Here is a 26,886-nt window from a genome sequence, read left to right on the forward strand (position 1 = left end):
GGGAAAGAGATGGAGTGGTCTTATTCTTTTTTGTATTGGTGCCGGGAACCACACGGCACTCACGGTAAGAGAATTATAATTGGATTTATGATAATGCTTAAAAAGTAACATTATATTGAATATAAATCGTTTGATCATGAAATCGTCCTGTGGGACCTACTTACTCGTATGAAAACTTTGCCGAAAATTAACAGGCATTTTATCGGTAACAGATATATCCGATTATGGTTTTAAATTATTCCCAATTAAATGGTTCCAAAAGTACTCGGAAGTAATCGGAATAATACCTATAGTGACCTATACCTAGTCCAATATTATTTATTTACTAATTAATGTACACAGAAAACATCGGTAATAATAATCACAAGAAACAAAAATACATAGGTTCTGCTTATTTCAAAAGAAATCTCTTCCAGCAGACCCGAGATAAGAGACATGATGGAAAGGGTTATTTCTAATTTGTGGTACGCACTGATTTAATAAGTATATAACCTTTTTTACTATTCTTAAGATTGCATTTTTGATTGTACAAGTCTAGTAAGTTCTAGAGAAACCAAATTATAAAACTTAACAATTGTCTAAAAGACTTAACAAATATTCGATTCTAAAAGACTTAATAAAGCTACTTTTTAATTCAGGGGCCGACGAAATCAGAGCATCAAAAGTGTCGGAGGCCCACGAAGGTGCTGCATCCAAATCAGCCGCTTTCAGCGCTCTACACGAGCTGCCTAAAGCCGCTGCAGCGCTGCTGAAGAATCCCACGTTCATGTTCCTCAACCTGGCCGGAGCCAGCGAGGGCATGCTGATATCGGGATTCGCAGCTTTCCTACCCAAACTCATTGAGAACCAGTTCGCGGTGAACGCTTCAGAGGCAGCCCTATTGTTAGGTGAGATAAAGATTTTATTTTGTTTACCTACTAAGTCATTTTGTTTACGACACGCGTTAAAATTATACATACATACATTTGATCACGTCTTTATCCCTTGCGGGGTAGACAGGGCCAACAGTCTTGAAAAGACTGAAAGATAGGCCACGTTTAGCTGTTAAAATTATAAATATAAATAAACATAATACAAGAAAGATAGTATCCTATAATATAATAATTAAATAAAAAATTTGAATTTGAATTTGAAAGGCCAAGAATATCGCCCCAGAATAGTTATAAACTCCTATAGATTTTTTGTTCAGGATTTTTCTAACAAAACTTAAACCCTTATTGGAAAACCTTTTCCACGTCTTAATTATAGTCAAAGGCCGATATACCTCTAGCGAATTGAGACGACTTTACAATTACCTACGACCAATTTGCTCTCGTTTCGTGTAAAGGTGTGATCACGGTGCCGGCGGGAGGCGGTGGCACCTTCCTCGGTGGCTGGCTGGTCAAACGCTGGCATTTGGCCTGCGCCGGCATCATCAAGCTGTGTGTGGCTGCTTCCATCCTCGCTGGAGTCTTCACATTCAGCTTTATCTTAACCTGTGAGGACTATCCGTTCGCTGGCGTCACTGTTATGTACAACTCTCCACCGGTACCTGGGTAAATAATTCTTAGAATGTACCTTTATTTTTCTTTATGCTAAAAAGAGGCTAGGATGTAGCTAACCAGCTGTTTGTTATCTTTCCAAGTTGCATCCCCAGTTGTATTGCTTTTGAAGTGTGTTTTCTTGATACATACATACATATGATCACGTCTATGTCCCTAGCGGGGTAGACAGAGCCACCAGTCTTGAAAAGACTGACAGGCCACGCTCAGCTGTTTGGCTTAGTGATAGAATTGAGATTCAAATAGTGACAGGTTGCTAGCCCATCGCCTAAAAGAGGAATCCCAAGTTTATAAGCCTATCCCTTAGTCGCCTTTTACGACATCCGTGGGAAAGAGATGGAGTGGTGCTAATCTTTTTTGTAATGGTGCCGGGAACCACACGGTTCTTGATAATACCTAAATAAACCAAATCCAATTTTTTTCTTTTAGTTATTCAGTACCATTTAAACTAAGTACCTTAAAAGTCCTGTAATATCAAATTATATAAAAGACCCGAGCAGTTGGTACTGCTCTAGTCAGGCTAGACACATCAACATTGTTATTAAACAGCATATTGTCTTAGATTTTGAAAAGAGAAAATATTTTTTTTTTATTATTATTTATTTATTATAGCAGAACCTCTCGTCCGTTCTTTCCAGTTTTAAAACAGATCGAATAATGACATCTTCATTTTACAGCGGTGACCGCTTACTGTCATCGTGTAACATCGGCTGCGGTTGCGCGAATGCTGCGTACGCGCCGGTGTGCGGCGCCGACGGCGTGGTGTACTACTCGGCGTGTCACGCCGGCTGTCGGGCCCGCAGCGTGTCAGGCGCCGAGCAGCTGTTCCATCGCTGCGGCTGTGTCACGCCCCCGGAAGGCACTCCATTGCCGACGTTCAATGTAGACGGTGGGTTTATTTATTTTAGTATTTACATACATACATACATAACATAAAATCACGCCTCTTTCCCGGAGGGGTAGGCAGAGACTACCTCTTTCCACTTGCCACGATCTCTGCATACTTCCCTCGCTTCATCCAAATTCATAACTCTCTTCATGCAAGCTCGGCGGTTTTCTAGTAGTATACTAGTATTAACATTTTCTAAATTTACATACATACATACATATGGTCACGTCTACATCCCTTGCGGGGTAGACAGAGCCAACAGTCTTGACTGAATGGCAACGTTCAGCTATTTGGCTTAATGATGAAATTGAGAGTCAACTAGTGACAGATTGCTAGCCCATCGCCTAAAAAAGAATCCCAAGTTTGTAAGTCTATACCTTAGTCGCCTTTTACGACATCCATGGGAAAGAGATGGAGTGGTCCTATTCTTTTTTGTAATGGTGCCAAGAACCACACGACACAAAATTAAATAAATATAATATACTCGTACTAGTTATATACTAAAGCACCATTTTGTTTTCACAGATATATTTCTGTGGTTCGCTATATTCTGTAGTATGGGTTATATTGGACCCATGAGCATGAACTTAATACAGTCTGTAGTAACTTTTAATCATTAGTTTCTTTCAAATTCCAGGAACCAACACCTCGATATCATACGAAGCAACCAACAGTATGTGCAGTACGGGCTGCCCATACCTCTGGGTGTTCGTCTTTCTCACCTTCTTAGTCATGCTGTTCACTTTCTTGGCTACTATGCCGGCTCTGTCAGCTACTCTCAGGTAAGCTAGATACATAAAACTTGATTTTAATTAATTAAGGAGCGCACGTCGCCGTTACTGTAATAACCTTTACGAAGTAGTTATTAGTAGTCGCTGCTAATCAGCTGGGTTACTCTTGACGCGGTCGAGTTACGATCAAAATCGAATTGACATCGAGAATCAGTAATTTGGTACTCTGGAAAACGACCGAAGCGCCAATCGAGTTGTGGTCGAATAGTGAACTACTTGAAATCGAAAACCGCCGTTATGTCTTACTCTCGACACTATCGAGATCGAGTTATGCTCATGTTTAAATCGAAAACATACGTCAAATCACACGATTCACAAGACGCTACTTTTTTGAAATCAAAAGTGTGTTTTCAAGATTAAATTATAGAAAATAGGTAAGTTTCTTTAACAATAATGCTTTGAGAAACAATAATCTTTCTTCGTGAGTGAAAGTGCTGGGAAATATTTGCAATTTTTTGTCTACAACTTTCTGTTTTGTGGATTGATAGCAGGATGGCTCGACTTGCAGCACAATTAAATTTATTGGATGAAGCTGAGAGAGTTGACGCACGCCAAAGAAGAAGAAGAACGCAAATAGCACGTTATTGTGCAGCAGCTATAGAAATTGGCGATGAAGAATTTGTGGCAAACTATCGAATAACAAAAGAAATTTTTTTGGAGCTTGTGGAGGTGCTCTCCCCATACTTAAAGGCACCTTCTCGCAGAAGTGATATTCCCATAAAATTTAAGGCAAGTATTTGAGTTCTTTATAGTTTTTTCGTTCTAGTTCTAAAATCTATACCTAAATCTTTAAATTTTCTTCTTGTTATAGATATTGGTTGCTCTCTCTTTTTATGCATCAGGCAGTTATCAACGTATCGTAGGAAGGAACTATGGTACTGCAATGTCACAGCAGTCAGTGTCAAGGTGTATCAAAGAGGTGACCAATGCGTTCAACCAAATAATAATTCTACAAAAATATATAAAGTTCCCTACTAATGTTAATGAACGGAATGCTATAAAGATGAAGTAAGTAGTTACAATAAAATTTTCTTATAGGAAAATGTTTGTAGGAAACATAAATTTTATAATAAATATTACATTTCATAATTTTTTTTTAACTTTTAGATTCTATGAAAAATATGGAATACCCGGTGTTATTGGTTGTGTAGATGGAACACATGTGGCCATGGTAAGACCATCAGAGAATGAGGATTGGTATTTCAACCGAAAACACTACCATTCCAGAAATGTGCAAATTGTAAGATCATTTAAATTAACTATACCTTACCAAATGAAGTAATTTGTGAATGTATAGGTTGCCACTGTTAAAAGATATATTAATTTTTTTATTGTTTCAGATATGTGATTTTGATCTAAATATTATAAGTGTAGATGCATGTTTTGGTGGTGCTACCCATGATTCACACATCTTTAACCAACATGCAATCAAAAATCACCTAATTGATTTAGTGAACCAAGGGGAGACAGTGTATTTGTTAGGTAAGTGTTTATTTTTATTATTTATTTACATTTCTATGATTGGAAAAATTTCATTAGAATATTTTCCTAGATGCTACCTCAGCTGTTAAGCATAGGTGCCCAGTCTAGGTACTAAGCTGAAGTTAAATAATGACATCTTGTTAATATTTGCAGGTGACTCGGGGTATGCACAAAGAGAGTACATGATGACACCAATTGTCAATGCTGCAGCTGGTTCTCCAGAAGAATTCTATACACAAATACACTGTTCAGCTCGTAACAGAGTGGAACGAACGGGTTATTAAAGGCACGTTGGCGGTGTTTGCTGAAGCATAGGGTGCTTCATTATAAACCAGACATGGTTTCAAAAATAATTAACGCATGTTGTGTGCTACATAATATGTGTAACACAGCACGCATCCCCTCCCCCAGCGAAGTTAACCCTTCGCTGTCGTCGGGCACCGCGCAGCAGCCATCGTCGGAGCCCGCGCCGAGCGCCGCCGCGCACAGCGCTGGAGCCACGCTGGAACTGCGCAGAGGAGTTGAAGCCCGGCAACGTATAGTGAATATGTTGTGGACAAGGAGACGAACAAATTAATAAAGATATATCATATTAATATTGTTTTATTTTATACATTTATACTACCACTACTACTCTATGCTATTAATTTAATTGCAAAAATTATTAAGTAAACATAATTGTAACACTTAAAAATATGGTACACATTACAAAGTATTTCTGTTAACATTGGTATTTGTCAAATAATACTAATGTAATCTACTATTTATAACATGGAATAAAAAAGAAAAACAACAAATAAACAGCAATACCATCCATATCCATAAATCCAAAAACTAATTTACTTTACTTTTACGTTTAATTGTAGAAACTTTAATGTGATTGCATAAAAGTTTCTACAACATTAACCAGTCTTTCCCCAAATATTGATATGGCTTCAGCTATATTATTGCAAGCTGCAGCAAGTCCAGCCATATTCTCTTGCAATGCTCTAGCCTGAAGAAGCTCTGCCTCCACCCACTTCTCTTCAATGGAAACAAGGCGATCTCTTTCAACTTGAAGTTGAGATCGCCTACCTCGCTCTCCTGTTGTTCTGGCAGCTTGACAACTCAACCTGGCTCGAATTCGAGGGCTTCTTCTCGGGGCTGTAAAATTAAAACATAATATTGGTAAACTTTATTTATTAACTAACATAACATAAATCTTTAGGTAATTAATTTCATATTATATATATATATAATTATATAGATTTCATCTAGTTGAAAAAGGGGAAGAAATCCAAAGTTTGTACTCCCGTTGCATAAAATAGAAATACAAACTTACTAGATTGCATAGAGGCTAAAGGTGGAGAGTGGGCTGGAGTTCCCGGTAGAGGTAAGACGATAGAATCTTCCTGTTGTCCTAGTGGTGTTGATGTTACACTGGCTGGCAATGGCTGGCTGGTTGATGGTTGGTCCTAATTACAATAATTCAGAATTAGTTTAACAATAGAAAAACAAATTTATCAACTCCATGGTTCTAACCTGCATGTTCCAATAAGTTCTTTGTTTAATTTAGCACTGAGGGGCAAAGGATTGTGGAATAAATATTTTAAATGCAAAATTTTATGCGATCTCTCTTTGCTATTTTAACTTCTTTAATAAAAATTATCACCTGAGATGGTAGTATTGGAACACTAAACTGAGAGTCCCCTTCTGCAAAACCCCTGCCACCAAGAATAGCCACCATTCTCTCCTCTATACATGTGAGTGGAGGTAAGTTGGCAGATCTACCACCTCCGGTTCGGTTGGCATCTGCATTACGCTGCCCTAAAACTTTCTTTAGGGCATATTTTTTGTCAGTCCAAAACTGAAAACGAATAAATAACCATTAACATTATGCATATTGATACTTTTTTAATAAAACATTTATGATTGAATAAAGAAACTTGTAAATATCCATAGAAAAATGCATCAACATTATCTTCACAATGAAACTACTAGCAATATTTAATTATTTATATATCATGCATTAAACATCTTACCTTTGTCCAACCTTTGGCATCTTTTTGCGTCCCTCCCATAGCATTTAGCGTAATCGTAATTTCTTCCCATTTTCTTTTAGTCTCCCACTTTGCTTGAGCGGAACGCAGATGACCTTTAGCTATTCCTGGATTTTCCTCCAAAAAATTCACCAAAGCTTCCAACTGGGGATATGTAGGCCTTGCATTCTGACTCATGTTCAAAAAGTTTTGATAGCGTATTAAAGGAAATATAACAGATGAAGTAAAAATATTAGACGTGTGAACAAACGAAGCTCACTCTTCGACTTACTTATAAAACCCATATCAATAAATAACATAAATTCTGTTAAAAAGGCAACACAAAACCACTTAAACATTTTTTCAAACATTCCAAGCACTTGAAAGTTTTCTGTTTTTACTAAATTTTTTTATAAACGCGCGCCCCTTTTTCTATGAAGTGTCACTGTCAAAGTTCTTTTTTAAAAATTGTGCAAAGGTATTTATTAATCCAATAAAATTCTTTAGTTTGATCGAAAATTAGTAACGTTTCACTAGTTATTGTGCCTTTATTTGATGTAAAATAGCTTATATTTACAGAAACATTACAAAATATATGTGTTTTTGGAAGAAAAGAAGTCATTGTAAATTTAAAATTTTAGATAGTAGTGTCACTATAAAGAACCTTTCATTCGATGTAGATTACGTCATCACCCGGAAATGGTTAACGGATCGCCATCTTAGGTTGATTTCAACTCGATCTCGATTTCGATTCGATTCGGCTCAAGAGTACCGTTTTGTGATCAATATCAGATTTTGTCGAGATCGAATCGAGATCGAATATCGAGATCGAATCAAAGTCAAGAGTTGGCCTGCAGATTATATTTGATTTCAACATGCATATATACATACATATGGTCACGTCTATATCCCTTCCAAGAACTCCCTTTAAAGACTGAATGGCCACGTTCAGCTATTTGCCTTAATGATAGAATTGAGATTCGAATAGTGACAGGTTGCTAGCCTGTCGCCTATAAGAAGAATCCCAAATTTATAAGTCTATCCCTTAGTCGCTTTTTACGACTTCCATAGGAAAGAGATGGAGTGGTCCTATTCTTTTTTGTATTGGTGCCGGGAACCACACGGCACTATAAAACTTGATTTAAATTAATTAAGGAAAGTACGTCACTGTTACTAGAATAACCACAGCGTTTTTTACGAAGTGGCTCGCTACTAAACCGATAATATTTGAAGTCACAAAAGCGAAAAATAACGACTTTCCAAGTTCTTTGTAAATTTTTTCTTTACTTATATTTACTACACAAGCATCTTTATTGCAGTGACGTGCATTCCACACAGACTAATAGACAGTGTCTGCCCTGTAATTTCATGAATCATATAAAATTACAAGCCTGATTCTCAAGTAAGCAATCCAGAATTTGCTTATGCTATGGAAATTATCTACTCGTATCGTCACTGGTTAGCTGAGAGTAATAAGTTCTAAGTACCTGATTGATTTGAGATAAATTCAAATTCTAGTTCAAAAATTTCATTCATTGTTATAGGATACTTCATATCGCTTAATAATTGTCAAATCTTTAGGTTTCACAACATTGGTTGACGTCAAATACTTAAAACCAAGTTTACTGCCGCTTCCAAGGCGTCAGTGCAGAAGAAGCGGTAACAAACTGCACTGCAGCATTTTCTTCAACATCGTCAACTTCTTCAAGAAGAAGTTGATATCAATGACCGGTGGAGAACAATTGCGGATTCCAATTTAGAAAATATTTTTTCCATCTTAATTATTAATCGTCATGACCTCCTATATAAACAAACGATTATCGCTTCCAGATGCGTTCGTGAGGATCAACGTTCGTTCGCGCTCGGGATCCAGTGGATCAAGGTTCGACTCCTGGGCACCATCCCCGCGCCATTGCTCTTTGGATTCCTCATAGATCTGTCGTGTTCTCTATGGGCCAGCGCCTGTTCTACCACGGGGGCTTGTCTGCTTTACGACAATGTTAACATGAGCAGGTAAATCTTCTTAGAGCTTACTATTAGTGGATCATCATCTCAGTTGCACGATATCCACTCAAGCCTCTAAAGATTATAATTTTTTCCAGTTAGCGTGTGTATTGTCACTTTGGCGAATTACAGTTTTTCAGTTGTTTTTAACGCTTGGTTGCGGTGTTGAAGTCTAATCTTAAAATAAACATTTTATCCTGTTTTGGTAGGCATGCAAAGCTATAATATCTAATAATACCATCCAGCGTACCTGTATCAAATAGCAGGTACCCATCACCGCTAATCTTCCGACAATTAAATGTAGAATACTTATCATATATATATTTTTGCCTACAAAACACATAGCATTTAAAAAAAAAAACACCATCTAGCGTCTGTCTCCTGGACATTGTCTGTTGCGTCTGAAAAGTCACTCACTTTAAAAACAGCCCTATATCCACGTAGCTTAAAGGTCGAGTTTGACAAAGTCAATAAATAGATAATCATCGATCATTTTGTTTCAGATACATGTTAGCATTAGCTCTTATCGGCAAACTATGTTCCATTCTGTTCTTCTTCCTCGCATGGTGGTTCTACCGTCCACCGGGCGGTAAGAGCGGCAACGCTGTACTCCCCTCCGTGGACCTTGTCGTGTGCAGCGAGAAGAACGGCAACGTCGCAAATGGCGCAGTCGGAAATGGCGGGGAAAGGGTGAATGGTTACTGCAACGCTGCTTTGGAATGCAGTGAACATTTGTAAAGTTAGAAAAACAAATCAATCATAAAGTGATCAACTCTTTAGGTGAGGTGAAAAACCTATATCTAAAACCGGTAAATGTCAGAGATGACAAAAGTAGTTAATACATTTTAAATTGTTTTTAGTTCAGCTGTCTCAAATAAGTAGGTAGGTATAATGCGTATGACATGTGCAAGAAATAAAGAACATTATGTAACCATTATTTTGACAAAACAAATACATAATAAAATAGATAGGTTCTGCCTATATTACCTATGTACCAATTTAATAAGTAGTTAATTCAAGTGAGCGTTATCATTATCATATACAGCCAAATTTGAGAATATGAGTTTAAGTAGTAAATCAATTTGCTACTAACTTTTAAAATCTGCGAACGTCTCGAACCGAAAGTATTTTAGACAATAAATAACTTTTTATTTATATAAAATCATTATAAAATGTTTAACTATGAAAGAAGCACGTCGTAAACAACAATTTTTGTGAAATTAGTTTTTATACAAAAAATAAATATTAAGCTTAAAGAAATTATTAATAATTACATATTTAGTAAAATAACAGCGCATCACTAATTGTAGATATCTTTTTATTTTCTAATGAATTTAATTATCCTGAAATAATTTGCAGCATACCAGTGTATGAATTTAAGTATTTAATTTATTTATATTTTTTGTTTGATGAAAGAATAAACGTTGAACATGTTGTTTGTTTATATTAGATTTTATTTTGTTAGTAGACATTTATTTAAATAGATCACGCAATTTATTTGCTTTTAAAATAAAAATCAGCTATCCACCAGGCTATGGTTTTGTAAATTAGTGAAAAATGGATTATGATTTCATCACAAAATAGTTATGTATTTTTTTTACCGGAAATATATGTTTTACAAAACTTTCTACAAATTACGTTACTTTGAATGATTGTCAATTTTTCTCAACTTATGTAAATAATGTCCTTGCGTTTTCTATTTAGATGTTAGTCTGTGGAGAGAGTAGATGTGAAGCATTCCAGTTAATTCTGTTGTAAATTATATTATCTGTGATGTTGTAGTCTTAAATTTATTTAAGGTAGAATAAAGCAAGCTTAAAGTTATTTAAGGTAGAATAATTACAAGACATTAAGGCTTGAATTAGAATAAACAAGACACTAAGAAATTATTGTACTTCATGGACCATGTTCGATCGGTAAATATCATTGGCTAATACTAAATTTATTCTAATATCATAAAGGCGATATCCCATACCATATTTTAATGTTAATTCTTTGGGGGTAGGTCAATCTGTTTAATTTTATTCAGGTTTCTTCACTTACAAATTTAAAAAAAAATCCTATTATCAGAATATTATTGAACATGAAAAAAAAATATATTTAAAAGTGTCAGTCTTCCAACAGTGGCCATTTAATAAAAATGAATATAGGTACTGCCATTGTTGGTAGTAAGATAAGAAATAATTTTCTTGCCGCTATATTTGAAAAAATAAGGGTTATTTGCCACAAGTGGCAAGTAAAATAAACAAAACATTCTGCCGCTACCTACAGGTGGACTGGACACGTCTATTAATTTATGCTTAATTTTAACCTACTTTGTTAAGTCAAAAGAACATCCATGTTTGTATAATAATTTCCTAGTTCCTATCATATATCCTGGAGTACAACCCTAAAGGCACAATTTTTGAAATTTACCGTTTTTATGTATGTATTTGATAAAATCAGTAGTTTCCCACATCACGAGTTCTAGCATTAAGTACAATCGTGTACACGAGTGTTTACCTTATTTGTTGAATTTGAGGTCAATAGTTGTTGAAGTGTATTTTGGTTAAAGACTGATTGTTTGATAGATTAAGTAGATATTAATTAAAATTAATTAGAAATAACTCTCTTCTTGCGTATGTTACATAACATTTTGGCAAATATTCTTATGTAAAATGATGAAACTATTATGTAAACAAGAAACGCATTAATTTAGCACAATTTTTTTATGGATGGCTTAATTTTTTTTTTTGAAGCATGGTTGCTTCTTATTTGTCAGATTAATAAGGTTGTAAGTACATCTATGCATAACAAAATATGAAGAAAGTTGACTTTCACAAAAATCAAGAATTTGTTTTTCAGTTTTTTAAGATCGTTGATTTTAATATGTAACAAAAACGCGGCTTTGAAAATTAGTAAAATTAAAATATATAAATTGTTTACCAGTTTCTTTCATATTTTCTTTAAAATGACTGGGAATTAAGTTTTGCATAATTATTGCATCTACACTCAAAATATTTGTTCGTAATTTTACCAACCTTATATCAGGAGACATAAGTTTTAATAATATTTGTCAAAATTGAGCTGTCTATAATAATCTGTTTCAGTGTTGAGAATATGAATGTGCAACAACCAAAAATAATTATGAATAAAGTAGGTACCTATCTATTTACCTATGCGATACATAATGTCTGACCAAAGGTTTTTAAATTTTCCAACCTGTAAAAGTTAAATCTTCTAATCTGATTTTTAATTATGTAATCAAATTGTGTCACTTGTCAATTTGGAATATTAAAAATAATTTCAATATGGAAAAAAAAATTGTTGAGATTTTACGATTTTTTTTTGTAAACTACTTAGTTACTATTTAGAAAACTAAAAAGAAACATGGGAAGATAAGAAAACGGTTTTCGTTAAATATTTCAAGTAAGTACAACGTGGGTAGATAATATCCAACGTTTTTGTAAATTTTACATTTTTCTAATGTTATTTGTAGGTTGGTATTATGAATTTCGCGCGTTAATTCGTAATGTAAGCTAATCAATTTTGAAATTGTACAATTTTACACGGATTGATCTAAATTAAACATTTCTAATTTTATAACGATTTTCATTTTTGTACCTACCTGTTAATACAAAATATGCTTTCACTATTATTACTGGTTAAAAAAAAAAGGAAATTATCAAAGTCAACTTGTGAGAAACGCTAGTAAACTAGTAGCTGTAAAAGTTACCTTCACTTCAGTGCCTATAGAAATGGTCTTTAAAGAAGAACGCTCTGCTATTAATAGTTACTAAATAAAACAAAAGTTGTAAAAATATTAAGCAATATATTTGCAACATTAAAATATCAATAACTTAACAAAATGCATCCAACAGTTCATATCTAAGAAGATAGATATATAAACAACTGACGCAGAGTAAGTCTCGTTTATTCGATTTTGATTTTTATCTAACATTGAGGCATTTTATATATAGGTAATCATGTCCATACTCCGGTGGTTCCCGGCACCCATAAAAAAAGAATAGGACCACTCCGTCTTAAAAGGCGACTATGGGATAGGCTTATAAATTTGGGATTCTTCTTAGGCGATGGGCTAGCAACCTGTCAGTATTTGAATCTCAATTCTATCATTAAGTCAAACAGCTGAACGTGGCCCATCAGTCTTTTTAAGACTGTTGGCTCTGTCTACAACGCAAGGGATACAGACGTTATTTTTTGGATGTATGTATGTACTATAATTACAACTGTAAATAATGTTGATACAAAGACAAAACTTAATTGCAAATATACATGTACACAAGGTAGTGGTTTGGTCAAAGTAGGTATATCTTGTTCAGTCCAGTACATTTTATTTATGTGATTTTCTAAAGAGCGTTTATTTCAGTACTTGCGTCAGAGGCCATATTGAGTCTCGTAAATTTTAAAGACATAATTTGAAAAATGAAAATCTTTTTTTTTAAATATATTTAAGCATTGTACAAAAAAAAAAATCTTCTATTGTTCCATAAATTTTTATGGAACATTTGTTCCATGGACTTTTTGTGACAAATTGCAAGCAATTTTTTTTCTACTATAATATAGCAGTTAAGTTCTGTGTGAGGAAATCTGCACGTCCAGACAATTGAATTGGGCGCATTGTTACTTAGGTAAGGTTCAGTTTCTCTGGTTCATTTTCGTGTGTTTTTTCGTTAATTTTGTCTCGTCAGCACCTCGTCTTCGTATCAGTCATAATGCAGTATATTTTTATCATTGTATATTTAGTTATTTACATTAAAAAAAAAACTTAAGTCTTTGTAATTAGTGCTTATTTTTCTTAGGCATATTGCCAATGTATGAAATAACTAGCGGCCCTCCTCGACTGTCATGGTTAAAATTTATCTACGATTCCATTTTCGTAAAAAAAATCTATGTTCATATCTGGTTACTAAAAATTAACCAAGAACGTGGATTAAAGGAAATCATCTTGAAGAAATTATCTAATTAATAATGGAATCGCAGGTAGAGATAGCAGAGAAGAACTGCTTAAAACTATGGTTTAAAAAATTCAAAATGTAAATGCTTTGTAGGAAAGCCTTTTCCAGCATGGAGGATTATGTAAACGATAAACATGTGTGGCCCGAGTATTACGGCCTCTTAAATGCATGCGCATTTTTGATATACATGGTGCCTCTTAAAACACAATTCAAGAAATCGTCAACATGCCTTTTATCAACTTATAATTATAAGAATTTTCTAGAAAAACTTGACGCCTTGATTGTCATCAAATTCCATGAGCTCACACTTGCCTTTCGTTTGTAGTGATTTCAACGCCTTTATTAACACATTCATGTCTAGTCCGTGGAATTCTGAAATTGAAGAAGATACTCGCTTAAAATAGAGCTTTGAAAGATGTAGATAGATACTACCTTCATAAAGAATTTAGGATGTGAATGGAATATGGGATCAGCAGAACAGCTGATCGTTATATGGTTATTTTTTAAGCCTCTTGGCACTGTCTTCCTGTATTGTGGTCATAGGCGTGTCATTGGCAGACCGAGACAGCACAAGCGCCAAAATAATGACATGTTAACATGCTGTCTTTTTTTTAATCGGATGCAATGGCAGAGAGCTATAATTAGTGGATCAAATTATCACTTGATTATATTATCGGATTGCTATTTTCTAAAGGTCGACTAGTAGAGAACGCTATTAGCATTAAGTTCACTTTTAAGATTCTATGCAATAAAAAAAAATATACAATCAAAATATGCAGAGACGAAAAGTTTTAGTTCAAACAACATGCGTCAGTCCTACACAAATAAAAATTAGATACACACCTTCATCTACAGTGTTTTCACCTTCCCTCAACTCGAATATCGTACAAACTGCATTATTTAACCCGTTACTGCTCGCCCAATTGTATATCATATTGCCCCATTCATCCAGCGAATGCCAATATATCTCCCAAACATTTTTACTTTTGTCCACGGCAGCCGCTCTGCCAGTTTTTGACATATACTCTAATATAGTCAATATCGCTTCTTGTGATAATTTTCTGTTGATTTTAGTGTTGTTGAAAAGTGGGCAGTTCTGTGATTCTCTAATGTCTATGGTCGATTGTTTTGTTGCTTGCGAGTATTCTGCTATGAGTTGTTGCCACGCCTCTAGTTGTTTCGTTCTTGTTTCCGTGTGTGGCTGGATGCTGAAACAATGGAATTGTGATTATTTAAGATGTACATGATATAAGTATAGAAGGGAAAAGATGGTGTAGAGTAAAATTAGGGTCACATCTTGCACATCAAAGACGGGGATCACAAATTTAGATAGATAGATAATTAATTGCACCATAAGAGTTAAACATACAAAACAGACAGAGATAGTACAAAGGCAGACTTATTGCTAATGCAATCTCTTCCAGTAAACTTTTGGGTAGGTCAAATTTACACATTGACAAATATTTTTATGAAGATAAAACCTTGTATGTAAGGTCACTCTCATGCTGCATTAAGCAGATCCAGAGATGTGTCGCCAAAAGCTGGATAGGTACGAAAATACACTATGATGAGAATACTTACAAAAATTTTCTTAATATCCTATATTACAGATATGCTTCTTATAAATTTCTATCAATTTATTCTCTGTCTCTTTTCTTTTCAACAATGTCTGCGCCGATTTAGGCTCTAAATCTGTCACGGATAACTTATATGACACTTTTTGATCCCCTATTTCTATGACGGGAATATTGTTTTCATGATTTTGAGAGAAACTGATCATTATGGAGCAATCCTTGGCAACGGCTGATATTAACGCTAAGTATCTTGGATCACAGAGCGAGTACAACCTTTTCCTATCTGTTTTCTCTTTCAAATCAATGATTTGTTCATCTATGAGTCGCAATATTGATGACACATATTCAGTGCCTTCAAAAGGTGAATCATCAGAATTTAATTCTGATAGCTTTTGTATCTCCAATAAATTGTTCAAGAAAGATTCCGGATGTAAGTTATCTCTTTCAATACAGGAACCTGCGTCTTTGCCTTCAATAACATGATTACTTGATTCAGGTACATTTGTAGGTTTATCCTCATAACCACTGAGTAATATTTTGATCATACTATCAAGAAATAAAGTCATATTGCCTCCAAAGATAGATGATTCTTCTAATATGCTATCAAAAAGATTTCTTGATGATTTTTCATGGTAAATAAGCATTCCATTTCTAAAGAATTTCAAGTTATTTTGTGGATTGCTAATGAGATTCAGAAGAGCCTTTCTCATTCTCACTTTGTCACCGGAAAACAAGTCTAGTGGACAATAATGACTGACAGAGTCAATTTTCTTTTCTTGTAATTTCAAGTATTGTTTCAAGCAGAAATAACACTTTGAATATCTTCGCAGATTATTGGACAAAAAACCTTCTTTTGGTTTGATTTCTAAACAGTAATTTGTTACAAATTTCGGACTAACTATGCTTAAATTTGGTGCTTTGATAGCAAGGTGGCTGAATGAAGATTTGATTCTCCTATATTCTGGACGAAGTGACATCAACTCCTCACTCAATTTTATTACTTCATGTGGTTCTAGTGTAACAATTTCACAAAGCTCAAGTGAATGATGAAATAACAATGGAACCATAATTTTGTTGACGAACTCAACAGATTTTTCTACATCAATCTTGTCTGTGGTAGATTTTTTTTTAATAAGTCGAAGCACATAATTGGAGTTAAGTATTTCCAGGACTACGTGGGCGTTACCTTCTCCCATATATTTCCAGGAAAAATCTCTCCAACTCATCTCGCAGCACCTAATAGGTAAGAAACGGATGCTGAACAAATTTAAACAAGATTTACTTACGTAAAAAATGGGGGAAAGTTATACTGCCAAGGCCACGATATTTCTGCCATAATAATAATCTTTTAAGGACACAAGGTTAACGTTTGATGTAAAGTATAAATATTAATGTATGTGTGTTTTTAATTCAATAAACTTACAATAAATATTTACAGAGGTTACACTTGTCCTAGCAGCTCAGCTGATAATCATTTGACAATGACAGTGACAATGACAACAATTAATTTGGTTCTTTTTCTTCCCAGGACCCAAAGATGGCCAATGTATGCCTGTATACAGACCTATATGTATATAGTTAGGTAAGAGGTAGATAGATAGTTATCTAAAGTAATGAATAAGTCACAGATTTATAAATATTTCTATTCATTTTTATGTCTGTGGAATAGACACTTCTATATTTTTTAATATGGAAGTCAAAATTAGTAAATCGAGTTACTAAACCTTAGAAAAATAAAATGAAAAAGACATTGCTGCAGTGCAGTTTTTTTCCACTTTTTAGGCACTGTACCAAGATTGCTTGCTTACTTTGCCATTTCCTTCTTGACAATATCAACCGCTGCTGTGCTGTGAGGTGCTGTCGTTAAGTTACACTAGACACTACACTGATAGATTGACACTGTCAAATCAATGCTGGCTGTCATTGTTTTGATGGATAAGTTCGAAGACTTTTTACTTATTTTTTTTATCAATTTCTACGATTTTCGTGATATTCTACCCAGGCTATACAGTGATATCCACATTACAGCATTGGCATGCATTAGGTTTTAATAACTCAAACTCTCATACTCAATAAAATGATTACGCTCAATAGAAGGTTGAAGAAAGATCACCCCGAGCCTACAAATGGCATTAGCAGTGACCCTGTGAGAAGAATATCAGTAAGAGACAAACTGCTCGTGAAAGAAGTCCAAGAGATGAATGAGAACCTCCCTGCTTCATGTAGTGTGCATTTTCAGGATCCCAATGTGCTTAGTGAGTTTGTTTTGACGGTGGCACCTGATGAAGGTTATTGGGTAGGAGGAAAGTTCAAATTTAGTGTATTCGTGACTGAGGATTATAATATGGCCGTAAGTAACCGTTTATTTACTAAAGCGCATGTTTATTTATAATTAGGTATTCTCTAAATTAGTGTTTCACTTGGTTGTAAAAAAATTAATAATAATGTAAAAAATTTCAGCCTCCAAAAGTAAAGTGTTTGACAAGGCTTTGGCACCCTAACATCAACACCGACGGAGATATCTGTTTGTCACTGCTGCGACAAACTTCAATAGACGAGCACGGTTGGGCGCCCACAAGGAGATTGAAGGATGTTGTTTGGGGTTTAAATTCTTTATTTACGGTATGTATCCCACAGTTTAAAAATACAAGAGACAAAATATATTTTTTTTTTTGTTTTGGTGGTTTGAACAGTTAGAAAAAACCTTTTTAACATCAGCCCAGGATATCTATTATAAGTGTGTTTACGTTATATAAGTTATTGAGTAAGAATTTAAAGAATTCATTAGAAGTCACAAATTTAGTAATACCTCTTTCTTCATTCATTCATTTAATTACAGCTACATCCCTTGCGGGGTAAACAGAGCCAACAGTCTTGAAAAACTGAAAGGCCACATTCAGCTGGTTGGCTCTTCCTTATAAGGGTATAATTCTATTTTAATTGTTTCCAGGACCTTCTAAACTTTGAGGATCCCCTTAACATTGAAGCAGCGGAGATGTATAATAAAAACAAGACAGAATTCCAAGCAAAGGTACAGGAATACATTGCTAAGGGTAAGAGATGAAACCGCCAACGCGGTGACCCAACATTCAAAATACTAAGTCATAGTAGGTAATCAAAATAGAGGAATGAATTTTTTATGTGTTTGATCTCTATATTTTGTGTGATGGGACGTAAGGATATACATGCAAACTTAAAGTTGTACCAGTCAGGCGTGCAATTTCAAGTTTGCATTTAATAAGAAATGCTTGTCACTCTAGCCTAAAAAAATTATTGAAACAAATCAGTGTGGCCCAAAAATGACATGAGAGAAAACACCATATCAGTGATTAGCGTTAAATTGTTTTGGACTTAAATTCATACATACATACATACATATGGTCACGTCTATATCCCTTGCGGGGTAGACAGAGCCAACAGTCTTGAAAAGACTGAATGGCCACGTTCAGCTATTTGGCTTAATGATAGAATTGAGATTCAAATAGTGACAGGTTGCTAGCCTATCGCGTGAAAAAGAATCCCAAGTTTGCAAGCCTATCCCTTAGTCGCCTTTTACAACATCCATGGGAACGAGATGGAGTGGTCCTATTCTTTTTTGTATTGGTGCCGGCAACCACACGACTTAAATTCATTCCTCTATTTTGTGGGTCATTTAAAATTTATTGTCATTTTTAAAATTGTCTGTATAAAGTCTGCCCTTGTCCATGAAAGTAGTATTGGTTATAAGTACAGTACTTCTTCTATGGCGGTACCATAATCTATCAGTTCATTCATTTAAATGATGATATCAACCAAATGTTATCATACACCATTAAACATGAAAGCCTAATCAACCACAAGCATGGAAGAAAATATAATGATAATGAAATACCACAATAACTTTATTCTCTAGAAGATAAACTTTATTAGAAATTATAAGACTCTTTTAACAAAACAGCATAACCTGCTATATAGGTGCACTGGACACATGAACACTTAATCCATACTAATGTTATTAAATGTGAAAGTGTGTGTGTCTGTTTGTCTGCCTTTCATGTCAAAAACACTGAGCCGTCAATCTCCATGAAACTACATAGTGTGAAGTATGGACAAAAACACTTATAATGCGGGCATAGCCCCAGGCGGAAACTGGTTGATTCGTACATCGAAACAGTTACAGAAGCAACTGATGGCTTTTATGGGCAAAGTAAACAACTGTGCTTCCTTTATTATTTATAAAATTTCCTTTTTTATGACATTCTTGATAAATAATATATGAGAATTTCCTTTAAAAAAATTTTAACTTCCTAACTTAGCCTACAGTACACGGATTATAAGTTGAACCAAACTGGTGTCGACTTACGTGTCGCGCACTGTGCTTTGCCTCTCATCTATATATACATAGTTCTTTTTTTAATAATGTTAGCTATCGAGTATGTGATATACTTAGGTACTACTTAATTTAGAATAATTTAACGAGAACACAGCAGGGTGACAAAACATATACACTCGTAATGTTTAGCTTTGAATGAACATGCTATGCTTACATCACTTGTAGCATGATAAAGTTATGCTAGGCTTCAGAATAAGATAAAACTATGGAATTGTTAAGTTTCTTGGCCTTAGTTACTGGTCTTATTCTTAATTAATTAAATGGCACAATAAAAATTGGAACATATTACAAATTATTGTTTCCTATTGAATTTAAACCTTTTAGATGACGATTTGACCAGCTACTAAATTGATTTTGTAATTACCATTTTCTTAATGTCATTATTGATTTAACTTATGGAGGTTTTAAGAATTACTCCTGCTATACCTCTTTTTTGTATTTAATATTTTTATTAATTTTAAAGGTTTCGAAATGAACTTTGTATGTCTAATATTGAAGCCAAGTTAAAAGTATATTTAACACTCGCACACCATAATAATGGATTTGAAAGCTTGTTTGCCTTAACATACATACATACTGTATGACGTATATAGAACAATATAGAAGCTAGAAATGTATTTTAACATAATTTTATTCGGCTTTGTAAATTTGAGTAATAAGAGCCCTCTGCTGAAAAGGCAGATACATATTTTTACCAATCTTTCTTACAATAGAGAATAGAATTTTTATATATTGTTACTGATATTTAATTAAGACCATACTAAAGTTAATAATGCAATGTTCTGTAGATATATTGTAATGAATACTCCAAAATCGTGATAATATCTTTTATTTGTGGTAATAGCCTTTTTGTAGATATTTCTCATCTCTAATGTGTCAAAGTTTTGAGTGTGTGATTGCTGCTGGGTAAGTGTCGGTTTGAAATGTACTATATATTGTTATCCTATGAATTTATGAATATAATCAAATTATTGAAATGTAGTAAATAATTTGACATATTTTGATTAAAACGTAGATAAACTAATTTGACATATGTACATATTTTGATTAACACGATTTCTAATATAATCTAAATTGTTGACATTCTTTTTTAAAAACATGAGTACTACCACACCCGACACTAGACCCTTTTATTTTAAGATAATATTATGAATTTCTTCGATCTGGATTCTGGTGATAATGTCAATAAGACATTTAATAGCTACCTACAGGGAAAACATGGGCGTAGCTATAATCAAGGTTAATAGCCAATGAAGAAATTTTGGAATAAACTTGAAAATCTTCTTACCTGATGGGCTAGCAAACTGTCACTTTCAGAATAAATGTAACCTAAAAATTCGATCCAAATAAAGGTGAACATCTCAGCTGAACGTGAGAGACAGTATGTTGGCCTTACGTATGGAGTAAAGACGTGATTAATGAATGTTTTGTACACGCTGCTTACAAAAATGCAGTATGGACGTACCGCGATGCGGCGCTACCTCAATGATGCATTTTTGTAAGTAAATCGTTTCTGTTTGTAATAAAATATAGGTAATATTTATTTATATCCTCCTGTACACCACACGATGAGCACGCGCATCAAACGTGACTGTGAGATTGCTGCAATAAAGAATTTTAAAACTGTTCTGTAATATACAATATACATAGTCAGTTTTAACGAAATTTGACTTTTATTACATTCCTTACAGTCTGCCAGACTGCCACCTGTGAAAGCCAAAGGAAGAAATTGAAATTTAAAAAAAAAATATTCATTATTTTTATATTTCATTCATTCAACATAATAATTGTCATATTTTTTGTTAATAACATTGGTTGTCGTCGAATTTGGCTTGCAAAGGAAAATAAATCTATTACTATTTTTGTTAACTTAGGAATCTTTTAGGTCACTAGTCTGTAATCCGTGGTCATAAATTTGAATTCCATCTTACGTCTATTTTATGGGAAAGAGAGTTTTGCGAAGATTCGATCAAGGATTGGTCAGGTATTTTTTACTACCTGAAAGTGTTTATTCCCTTAGTCGCCTCTTACGAAACTTACAAGAATTTAATGGAATGGTCACATTCTATAGTGCACGGGAACCACCTGGCTTTAAACGATCTTTATAAACAATTATTAAAAATAAATCACTATACATTAACACATTCGCTGTTTGTTTATACGGGTGAGGAATTAAAAAAAAAACGAATAAAATCAATGCTCTTTATTAACAACATTAATAACGGAGCATCAAAATCGTACCAATTAGTAAAAATTATAAATAGAAAAAAGTTGTATAAATACAATAAATAGCTTAACAATAACAATTTTCGTAACAAAATTTCTGTATGACTAGAATTTGGGCGTTATAAAATATACACGATTCGTGAAAAAATGGGCGGAGTGTAAAGTGGTGTGCAGTTTGTGGCCGCAAATTAAAGTAGCATTTTATTCTAAACTAAGTTTACATTTGGTGTAAATTAATTTACTTTTTTTTTAAAGTAAATCTATCGCGTTCTTAAAAAAAATTAAATTATTGCGCATTTTTATTAATTTTTCACTTTTATAGGAAATCAATCGTGGTCATCAATAACAGTTAAGCATTTTATCATCTTTTATATACAGCGCCTTATTTAATATTGTTTGTGTTTGTAGGGCTAAAATTTGTTTAGATACTTTTGGCCGGTACTCCACGAAATAAGACACCAAATCTTTATGCCGACCATAAAAATACTAAATTTTATTTTAAATATGTAGTATTTTATACTAGTTTTAGTCTTGCAACCCCCAACCGCGCACCACGTTACCAACAACAGTGATAAAGATCGTAGAAATTGGAATAACATAAGATTTATACAAGTCTTCATTGTTCAAATTGCATCTCAATTCTGAGTGTTATTAAACTTATTAGATAAAATGTTCGTCCGTCCGTCCGTTTGAAAATGGATCTTAATTATATTGAAATAAAGCACATAATCCCTAAATATAAAACTACAGATAATGAACGAGCAGAATTTAATCATTGAGTTATAGATGATTTGAGTAATCGGACTTCATACGTCATTTTGCATATAAAATGACGTAAAGAATGAGATGTGAGACGTCTTTTATTTTTTATTCAATCAGCGTGACGAAGAATCATTTCTACAGTTTCAAATACAAATGGCATTCCGATTTCTACGAACATGATTGTATATGGATGATGATTGTATCAGTGCGTGGAGAAAGTAGTGAGCAGTTCGTCTTGGATGCTGTTGGAGCGAGTGAGATGCCGCGCCGCGCCGAATGCGGCGGAGACAGAGTCCGCTTCCGACGACTCGCGCGACTTTCTCTCGTGGTACTCGTCGGAGAATTCCTGTGAAGAATGCAATTCATTACATACATACATACATAAAATCACGCCTCATTCCCGGAGGGGTAGGCAGAGACTACCTCTTTCCACTTGCCACGATCTCTGCACACTTCCTTCGCTTCATCCACATTCATAACTCTCTTCATGCAAGCTCGGCGGTTTTGGGTACTCTTGACCTGATCCTTTACCAGGACTAATACATTTCTTCATAATTATCTTGACGTTTGTAAGTAGTTGTGGAACGAGTTGGATTAATGTAGCTTTCTTTTAATGTGTCTACGATTTTTGCTAAGCAAAATGAGGTCTAAATTGGCACACGTAAAGCTCAAACAATGCCTATTTACTCTTACCGACGTTTATTACTTTAAGAGAGTCTGTAGTGTGTCCGGTTAAAATGCGTGATGCGCAGAAAGGCACAGGTTCAAATCCCACCGCGGCGATGTACCAATGACTCTTTTCAAAGTTATGTACATTAAGCCTGAACACTAAGCGATGATCTTACTGTGAGGAAAAACATCGTGAGGAAACCTGCACATTCAGGACACTGGATGTGTAACCACGGATCCAATACGGGTTAGGTTTACCTGCAAAGGTTGCAGAGGTCAAATGGGAGTAGCTTCGTATAAAAACCTGACTCACCCAATCCAGGATCCGTGGTAAAAGGCACACCCCGGGCTCCTCTCTAGAGTGGTGAGGATGCAACCGGGACTAAAGCCATGGGGAAGAAGACTAACCAAGAATGTAGGGTCTATTTGTCTCTCAGAGAAAGATTCTTAATGTACCTTCCACCGGTTCCCTAAAAAACACGTCTCTCTCTATCTCTCTCGTTGCCTATAAAATCGCATTACAGCATTCCTCATGAGGAACCTTATTTGCAAATGACATGGTTACCTTCAGCCGGTTCCCCAAGAACACGGCCCTCTCCCGCTTCCTGATCATGAAGTCGCTCTGCGTCAGCCAGCGGTGCTCGTAACATTCCTCGGCCGAAGGCCTCTTCAGGGGAACCTTCTTGAACAGGAACATTAGGAAACGTGTCGCCTCCTGTAATGAAAAATAATGTTGCATCACTATTTTATGAAATTTGAGACACAAAAGTCATAATTAAGACAAAATTTTCCAAACAAAAAATCCCCAGTCACATCGGTACCACAAGGAGATGCTCTGCTTGGTCTCCAGAAGAAAGACATTGGATTCGGATTACACTTCGGCCATGTGCCAATTACTATTTACGAAGATGTTGATGAAGATGTTCTGCTTGGAACCTGGATGTGTCACCATGATCGATTCAATACGGGTTAGGTTCCCCTGCAAAGGTTGCGGAGATCAGCCGAGAGTCGCTCCGTGTCAAAAATCCGATTCACCCAATCCAGGACCCATGGTCAAAGGCACGCTCCTATCCCAGAGTGTGACTAAAGCCAGCAGGAAGGAGAAGAGTGTTAGTTCTCACAGATGTCGCCACATACTGACCTGGGTGATCTCCTTGTACAGGTGCTTGAACCGTTAGCGCACGAAGGAGATGTTTAGCTTGGTAACTGGATATGTCACCATGATCGATCCAATACGTAGGTCAGTCCCCTGCGTAGGTTGCGGAGATCAAACGTTTAAAACCTGACTCACCCAATCCAGGATTCAAGGCACACTCCGGGCTCCTATCCAAGAGTGTGACTAAAGCCAGCAGGAAGGAGAAGAGTGTTAGTTCTCACCGATGTCACCACATACTGACCTGGGTGATCTCCTTGTAGAGGTGCTCGAACCGGTACCGCACGAAGGAGATGTTCTGCTTAGTAACTGTATGTGTCACCATGATCGATCCAATATGGGTTAGGTTCCCCTGCGTAGGTTGCGGAGGTCAGCTGGGAGTCGCTTCGTGTGAAAACCTGCCTTGCCCGATCGAGGGTCCATGGTCAAATGCATACTAAAGTCCAGAGGAAAAAGAAGAGTGTTAGTTATTTCGGTGTAACACAGATGTCGCCACATACTGACCTGGGTGATCTCCTTGTACAGGTGCTCGAAGCGGTACCGCACGAAGGAGATGTTCTGCTTGGTCTCGGCGACGTCGGCGCCGCGGAAGGGCGCCGCGCCCGACAGCAGCACGTACGCCAGCACGCCCAGCGACCAGATGTCCGTCTGCGGGTACGCCGGCTCGTCGTTGATTATCTCCGGCGCTGGAATCGTTATTGTTTATGTAGGGAATGCTCTGTCATTGGATTGTTCATTTTAAAGTAATATAGCGCTGGAATTGTTGTTGTTTATGTAGGGAATGCTCTGTGATTGGATTGTTCATTTTTAAGTAATATAGCGCTGGAATTGTTGTTGTTTATGTAGGGAATGCTCTGTGATTGGATTGTTCATTTTTAAGTAATATAGCGCTGGAATTGTTGTTGTTTATGTAGGGAATGCTCTGTGATTGGATTGTTCATTTTTAAGTAATATAGCGCTGGAATTGTTGTTGTTTATGTAGGGAATGCTCTGTGATTGGATTGTTCATTTTTAAGTAATATAGCGCTGGAATTGTTGTTGTTTATGTAGGGAATGCTCTGTGATTGGATTGTTCATTTTTAAGTAATATAGCGCTGGAATTGTTGTTGTTTATGTAGGGAATGCTCTGTGATTGGATTGTTCATTTTTAAGTAATATAGCGCTGGAATTGTTATTTTTGATGTAGGGAATGCTCTGTGATTGGATTGTTCATTTTTAAGTAATATAGCGCTGGAATTGTTATTGTTTATGTAGGGAATGCTCTGTGATTGGATTGTTCATTTTTAAGTAATATAGCGCTGGAATTGTTATTTTTGATGTAGGGAATGCTCTGTGATTGGATTGTTCATTTTTAAGTAATATAGCGCTGGAATTGTTATTGTTTATGTAGGGAATGCTCTGTGATTGGATTGTTCATTTTTAAGTAATATAGCGCTGGAATCGTTATTGTTTATGTAGGGAATGCTCTGTGATTGGATTGTTCATTTTTAAGTAATATAGCGCTGGAATCGTTATTGTTTATGTAGGGAATGCTCTGTGATTGGATTGTTCATTTTTAAGTAATATAGCGCTGGAATCGTTATTGTTTATGTAGGGAATGCTCTGTGATTGGATTGTTCATTTTTAAGTAATATAGCGCTGGAATCGTTATTGTTTATGTAGGGAATGCTCTGTGATTGGATTGTTCATTTTTAAGTAATATAGCGCTGGAATCGTTATTGTTTATGTAGGGAATGCTCTGTGATTGTATTGGTCATATTTAAGTAATATAGCGCTGGAATCGTTATTGTTTATGTAGGGAATGCTCTGTGATTGGATTGTTCATTTTTAAGTAATATAGCGCTGGAATCGTTATTGTTTATGTAGGGAATGCTCTGTGATTGGATTGTTCATTTTTAAGTAATATAGCGCTGGAATTGTTGTTGTTTATGTAGGGAATGCTCTGTGATTGGATTGTTCATTTTTAAGTAATATAGCGCTGGAATTGTTATTGTTGATGTAGGGAATGCTCTGTGATTGGATTGTTCATTTTTAAGTAATATAGCGCTGGAATCGTTATTGTTTATGTAGGGAATGCTCTGTGATTGGATTGTTCATTTATAAGTAATATAGCGCTGGAATCGTTATTGTTTATGTAGGCAATGCTCTGTGATTGGATTGTTCATTTTTAAGTAATATAGCGCTGGAATCGTTATTGTTTATGTAGGGAATGCTCTGTGATTGGATTGTTCATTTATAAGTAATATAGCGCTGGAATTGTTATTGTTTATGTAGGGAATGCTCTGTGATTGGATTGTTCATTTTTAAGTAATATAGCGCTGGAATTGTTATTGTTGATGTAGGGAATGCTCTGTGATTGGATTGGTCATATTTAAGTAATAGAAATTAGAGTAACCGAAAAACGGAAAATAAACTTTTCCCGTAACAGCTGAGCTTGCATGATGAGA

The 26,886-nt window shown here is 35.2% G+C and overlaps 5 protein-coding genes and 1 pseudogene across 12 annotated transcripts in view; 3 read left to right on the plus strand and 3 right to left on the minus strand.

Annotated features, from left to right (window-relative positions):
* LOC106133382 (solute carrier organic anion transporter family member 4A1) overlaps positions 1 to 12,272 on the plus strand; it is a 61,473-nt gene extending 49,201 nt beyond the window's left edge. Inside the window, exons 9-14 of the mRNA XM_013333089.2 lie at positions 639 to 887; positions 1,328 to 1,535; positions 2,219 to 2,430; positions 3,068 to 3,212; positions 8,552 to 8,734; positions 9,229 to 12,272. Of these exons, the coding sequence (XP_013188543.2) occupies positions 639 to 887; positions 1,328 to 1,535; positions 2,219 to 2,430; positions 3,068 to 3,212; positions 8,552 to 8,734; positions 9,229 to 9,463 (1,232 nt within the window). The 3' untranslated portion in view covers positions 9,464 to 12,272. The remainder of the gene's footprint in view (positions 1 to 638; positions 888 to 1,327; positions 1,536 to 2,218; positions 2,431 to 3,067; positions 3,213 to 8,551; positions 8,735 to 9,228) is intronic.
* Positions 3,618 to 5,299, plus strand: LOC106142078 (putative nuclease HARBI1; annotated as a pseudogene).
* On the minus strand, positions 5,268 to 7,575 carry LOC106142089 (uncharacterized). The gene is made up of 4 exons (XM_013343716.2): positions 6,725 to 7,575; positions 6,355 to 6,549; positions 6,025 to 6,157; positions 5,268 to 5,846 (listed from the first exon to the last, which is right to left on the minus strand). The coding sequence occupies exons 1-4, from the start codon at positions 6,917 to 6,919 to the stop codon at positions 5,575 to 5,577; spliced, it is 795 nt and encodes a 264-aa protein (XP_013199170.2). The 5' UTR covers positions 6,920 to 7,575; the 3' UTR covers positions 5,268 to 5,574.
* A 251-nt stretch (positions 12,273 to 12,523) lies between the features above and the next one.
* On the minus strand, positions 12,524 to 16,727 carry LOC106133354 (vacuolar protein-sorting-associated protein 25). Of its 2 annotated transcripts, none has more exons than XM_013333057.2 (3): positions 16,544 to 16,727; positions 14,527 to 14,891; positions 12,524 to 14,055 (listed from the first exon to the last, which is right to left on the minus strand). In XM_013333057.2, exons 1-3 carry the CDS (start codon positions 16,591 to 16,593, stop codon positions 13,943 to 13,945), a joined length of 528 nt encoding a protein of 175 aa, XP_013188511.2. In that variant the 5' UTR covers positions 16,594 to 16,727; the 3' UTR covers positions 12,524 to 13,942. The 2 variants fall into 2 exon arrangements, with proteins under 2 accessions (XP_013188511.2, XP_060807358.1); XM_060951375.1 differs by lacking the exon at positions 12,524 to 14,055 and adding an exon at positions 15,265 to 16,493 and having other exon boundaries at positions 14,762 to 14,891; positions 16,681 to 16,724.
* Positions 16,728 to 17,180: 453 nt separating this feature from the next.
* On the plus strand, positions 17,181 to 21,266 carry LOC106133384 (NEDD8-conjugating enzyme UBE2F). Its single transcript, XM_013333091.2, has 3 exons — positions 17,181 to 17,607; positions 17,718 to 17,879; positions 18,208 to 21,266. Exons 1-3 carry the CDS (start codon positions 17,335 to 17,337, stop codon positions 18,319 to 18,321), a joined length of 549 nt encoding a protein of 182 aa, XP_013188545.1. The 5' UTR covers positions 17,181 to 17,334; the 3' UTR covers positions 18,322 to 21,266.
* A 551-nt stretch (positions 21,267 to 21,817) lies between these two features.
* The window catches only part of LOC106133368 (obscurin), a 144,588-nt gene continuing 139,519 nt past the window's right edge, over positions 21,818 to 26,886 (minus strand). For all 7 annotated transcript variants that reach the window (XM_060950165.1, XM_060950166.1, XM_060950155.1 and 4 more), the window contains 3 exons: positions 24,944 to 25,125; positions 23,852 to 24,001; positions 21,818 to 22,963 (listed from right to left, as the gene is read on the minus strand). In XM_060950165.1, the coding sequence (XP_060806148.1) occupies positions 22,820 to 22,963; positions 23,852 to 24,001; positions 24,944 to 25,125 (476 nt within the window). In that variant the 3' untranslated portion in view covers positions 21,818 to 22,819. The remainder of the gene's footprint in view (positions 22,964 to 23,851; positions 24,002 to 24,943; positions 25,126 to 26,886) is intronic.

Source organism: Amyelois transitella, chromosome 3 (genome assembly GCF_032362555.1).
Source record: "Amyelois transitella isolate CPQ chromosome 3, ilAmyTran1.1, whole genome shotgun sequence".
In the NCBI taxonomy this organism is placed as follows: domain Eukaryota; kingdom Metazoa; phylum Arthropoda; class Insecta; order Lepidoptera; family Pyralidae; genus Amyelois; species Amyelois transitella.

Excerpts from the sequence above, each read along its gene's own strand:
- LOC106133354 (XM_060951375.1), bottom strand. The coding sequence starts at position 16,483 with ATGAGTTGGAGAGATTTTTCCTGGAAATATATGGGAGAAGGTAACGCC.
- LOC106142089 (XM_013343716.2), bottom strand. The coding sequence starts at position 6,919 with ATGAGTCAGAATGCAAGGCCTACATATCCCCAGTTGGAAGCTTTGGTG. Across the intron at positions 6,158-6,354 it reads TTCCAATACTACCATCTCAG|GACCAACCATCAACCAGCCA; the intron begins GTGATAATTTTT and ends TATTGTAATTAG. Across the intron at positions 5,847-6,024 it reads TTTAGCCTCTATGCAATCTA|CCCCGAGAAGAAGCCCTCGA; the intron begins GTAAGTTTGTAT and ends TTAATTTTACAG.
- LOC106133384 (XM_013333091.2), top strand. The coding sequence starts at position 17,335 with ATGATTACGCTCAATAGAAGGTTGAAGAAAGATCACCCCGAGCCTACA. Across the intron at positions 17,608-17,717 it reads CTGAGGATTATAATATGGCC|CCTCCAAAAGTAAAGTGTTT; the intron begins GTAAGTAACCGT and ends AAAAAATTTCAG. Across the intron at positions 17,880-18,207 it reads GTTTAAATTCTTTATTTACG|GACCTTCTAAACTTTGAGGA; the intron begins GTATGTATCCCA and ends AATTGTTTCCAG.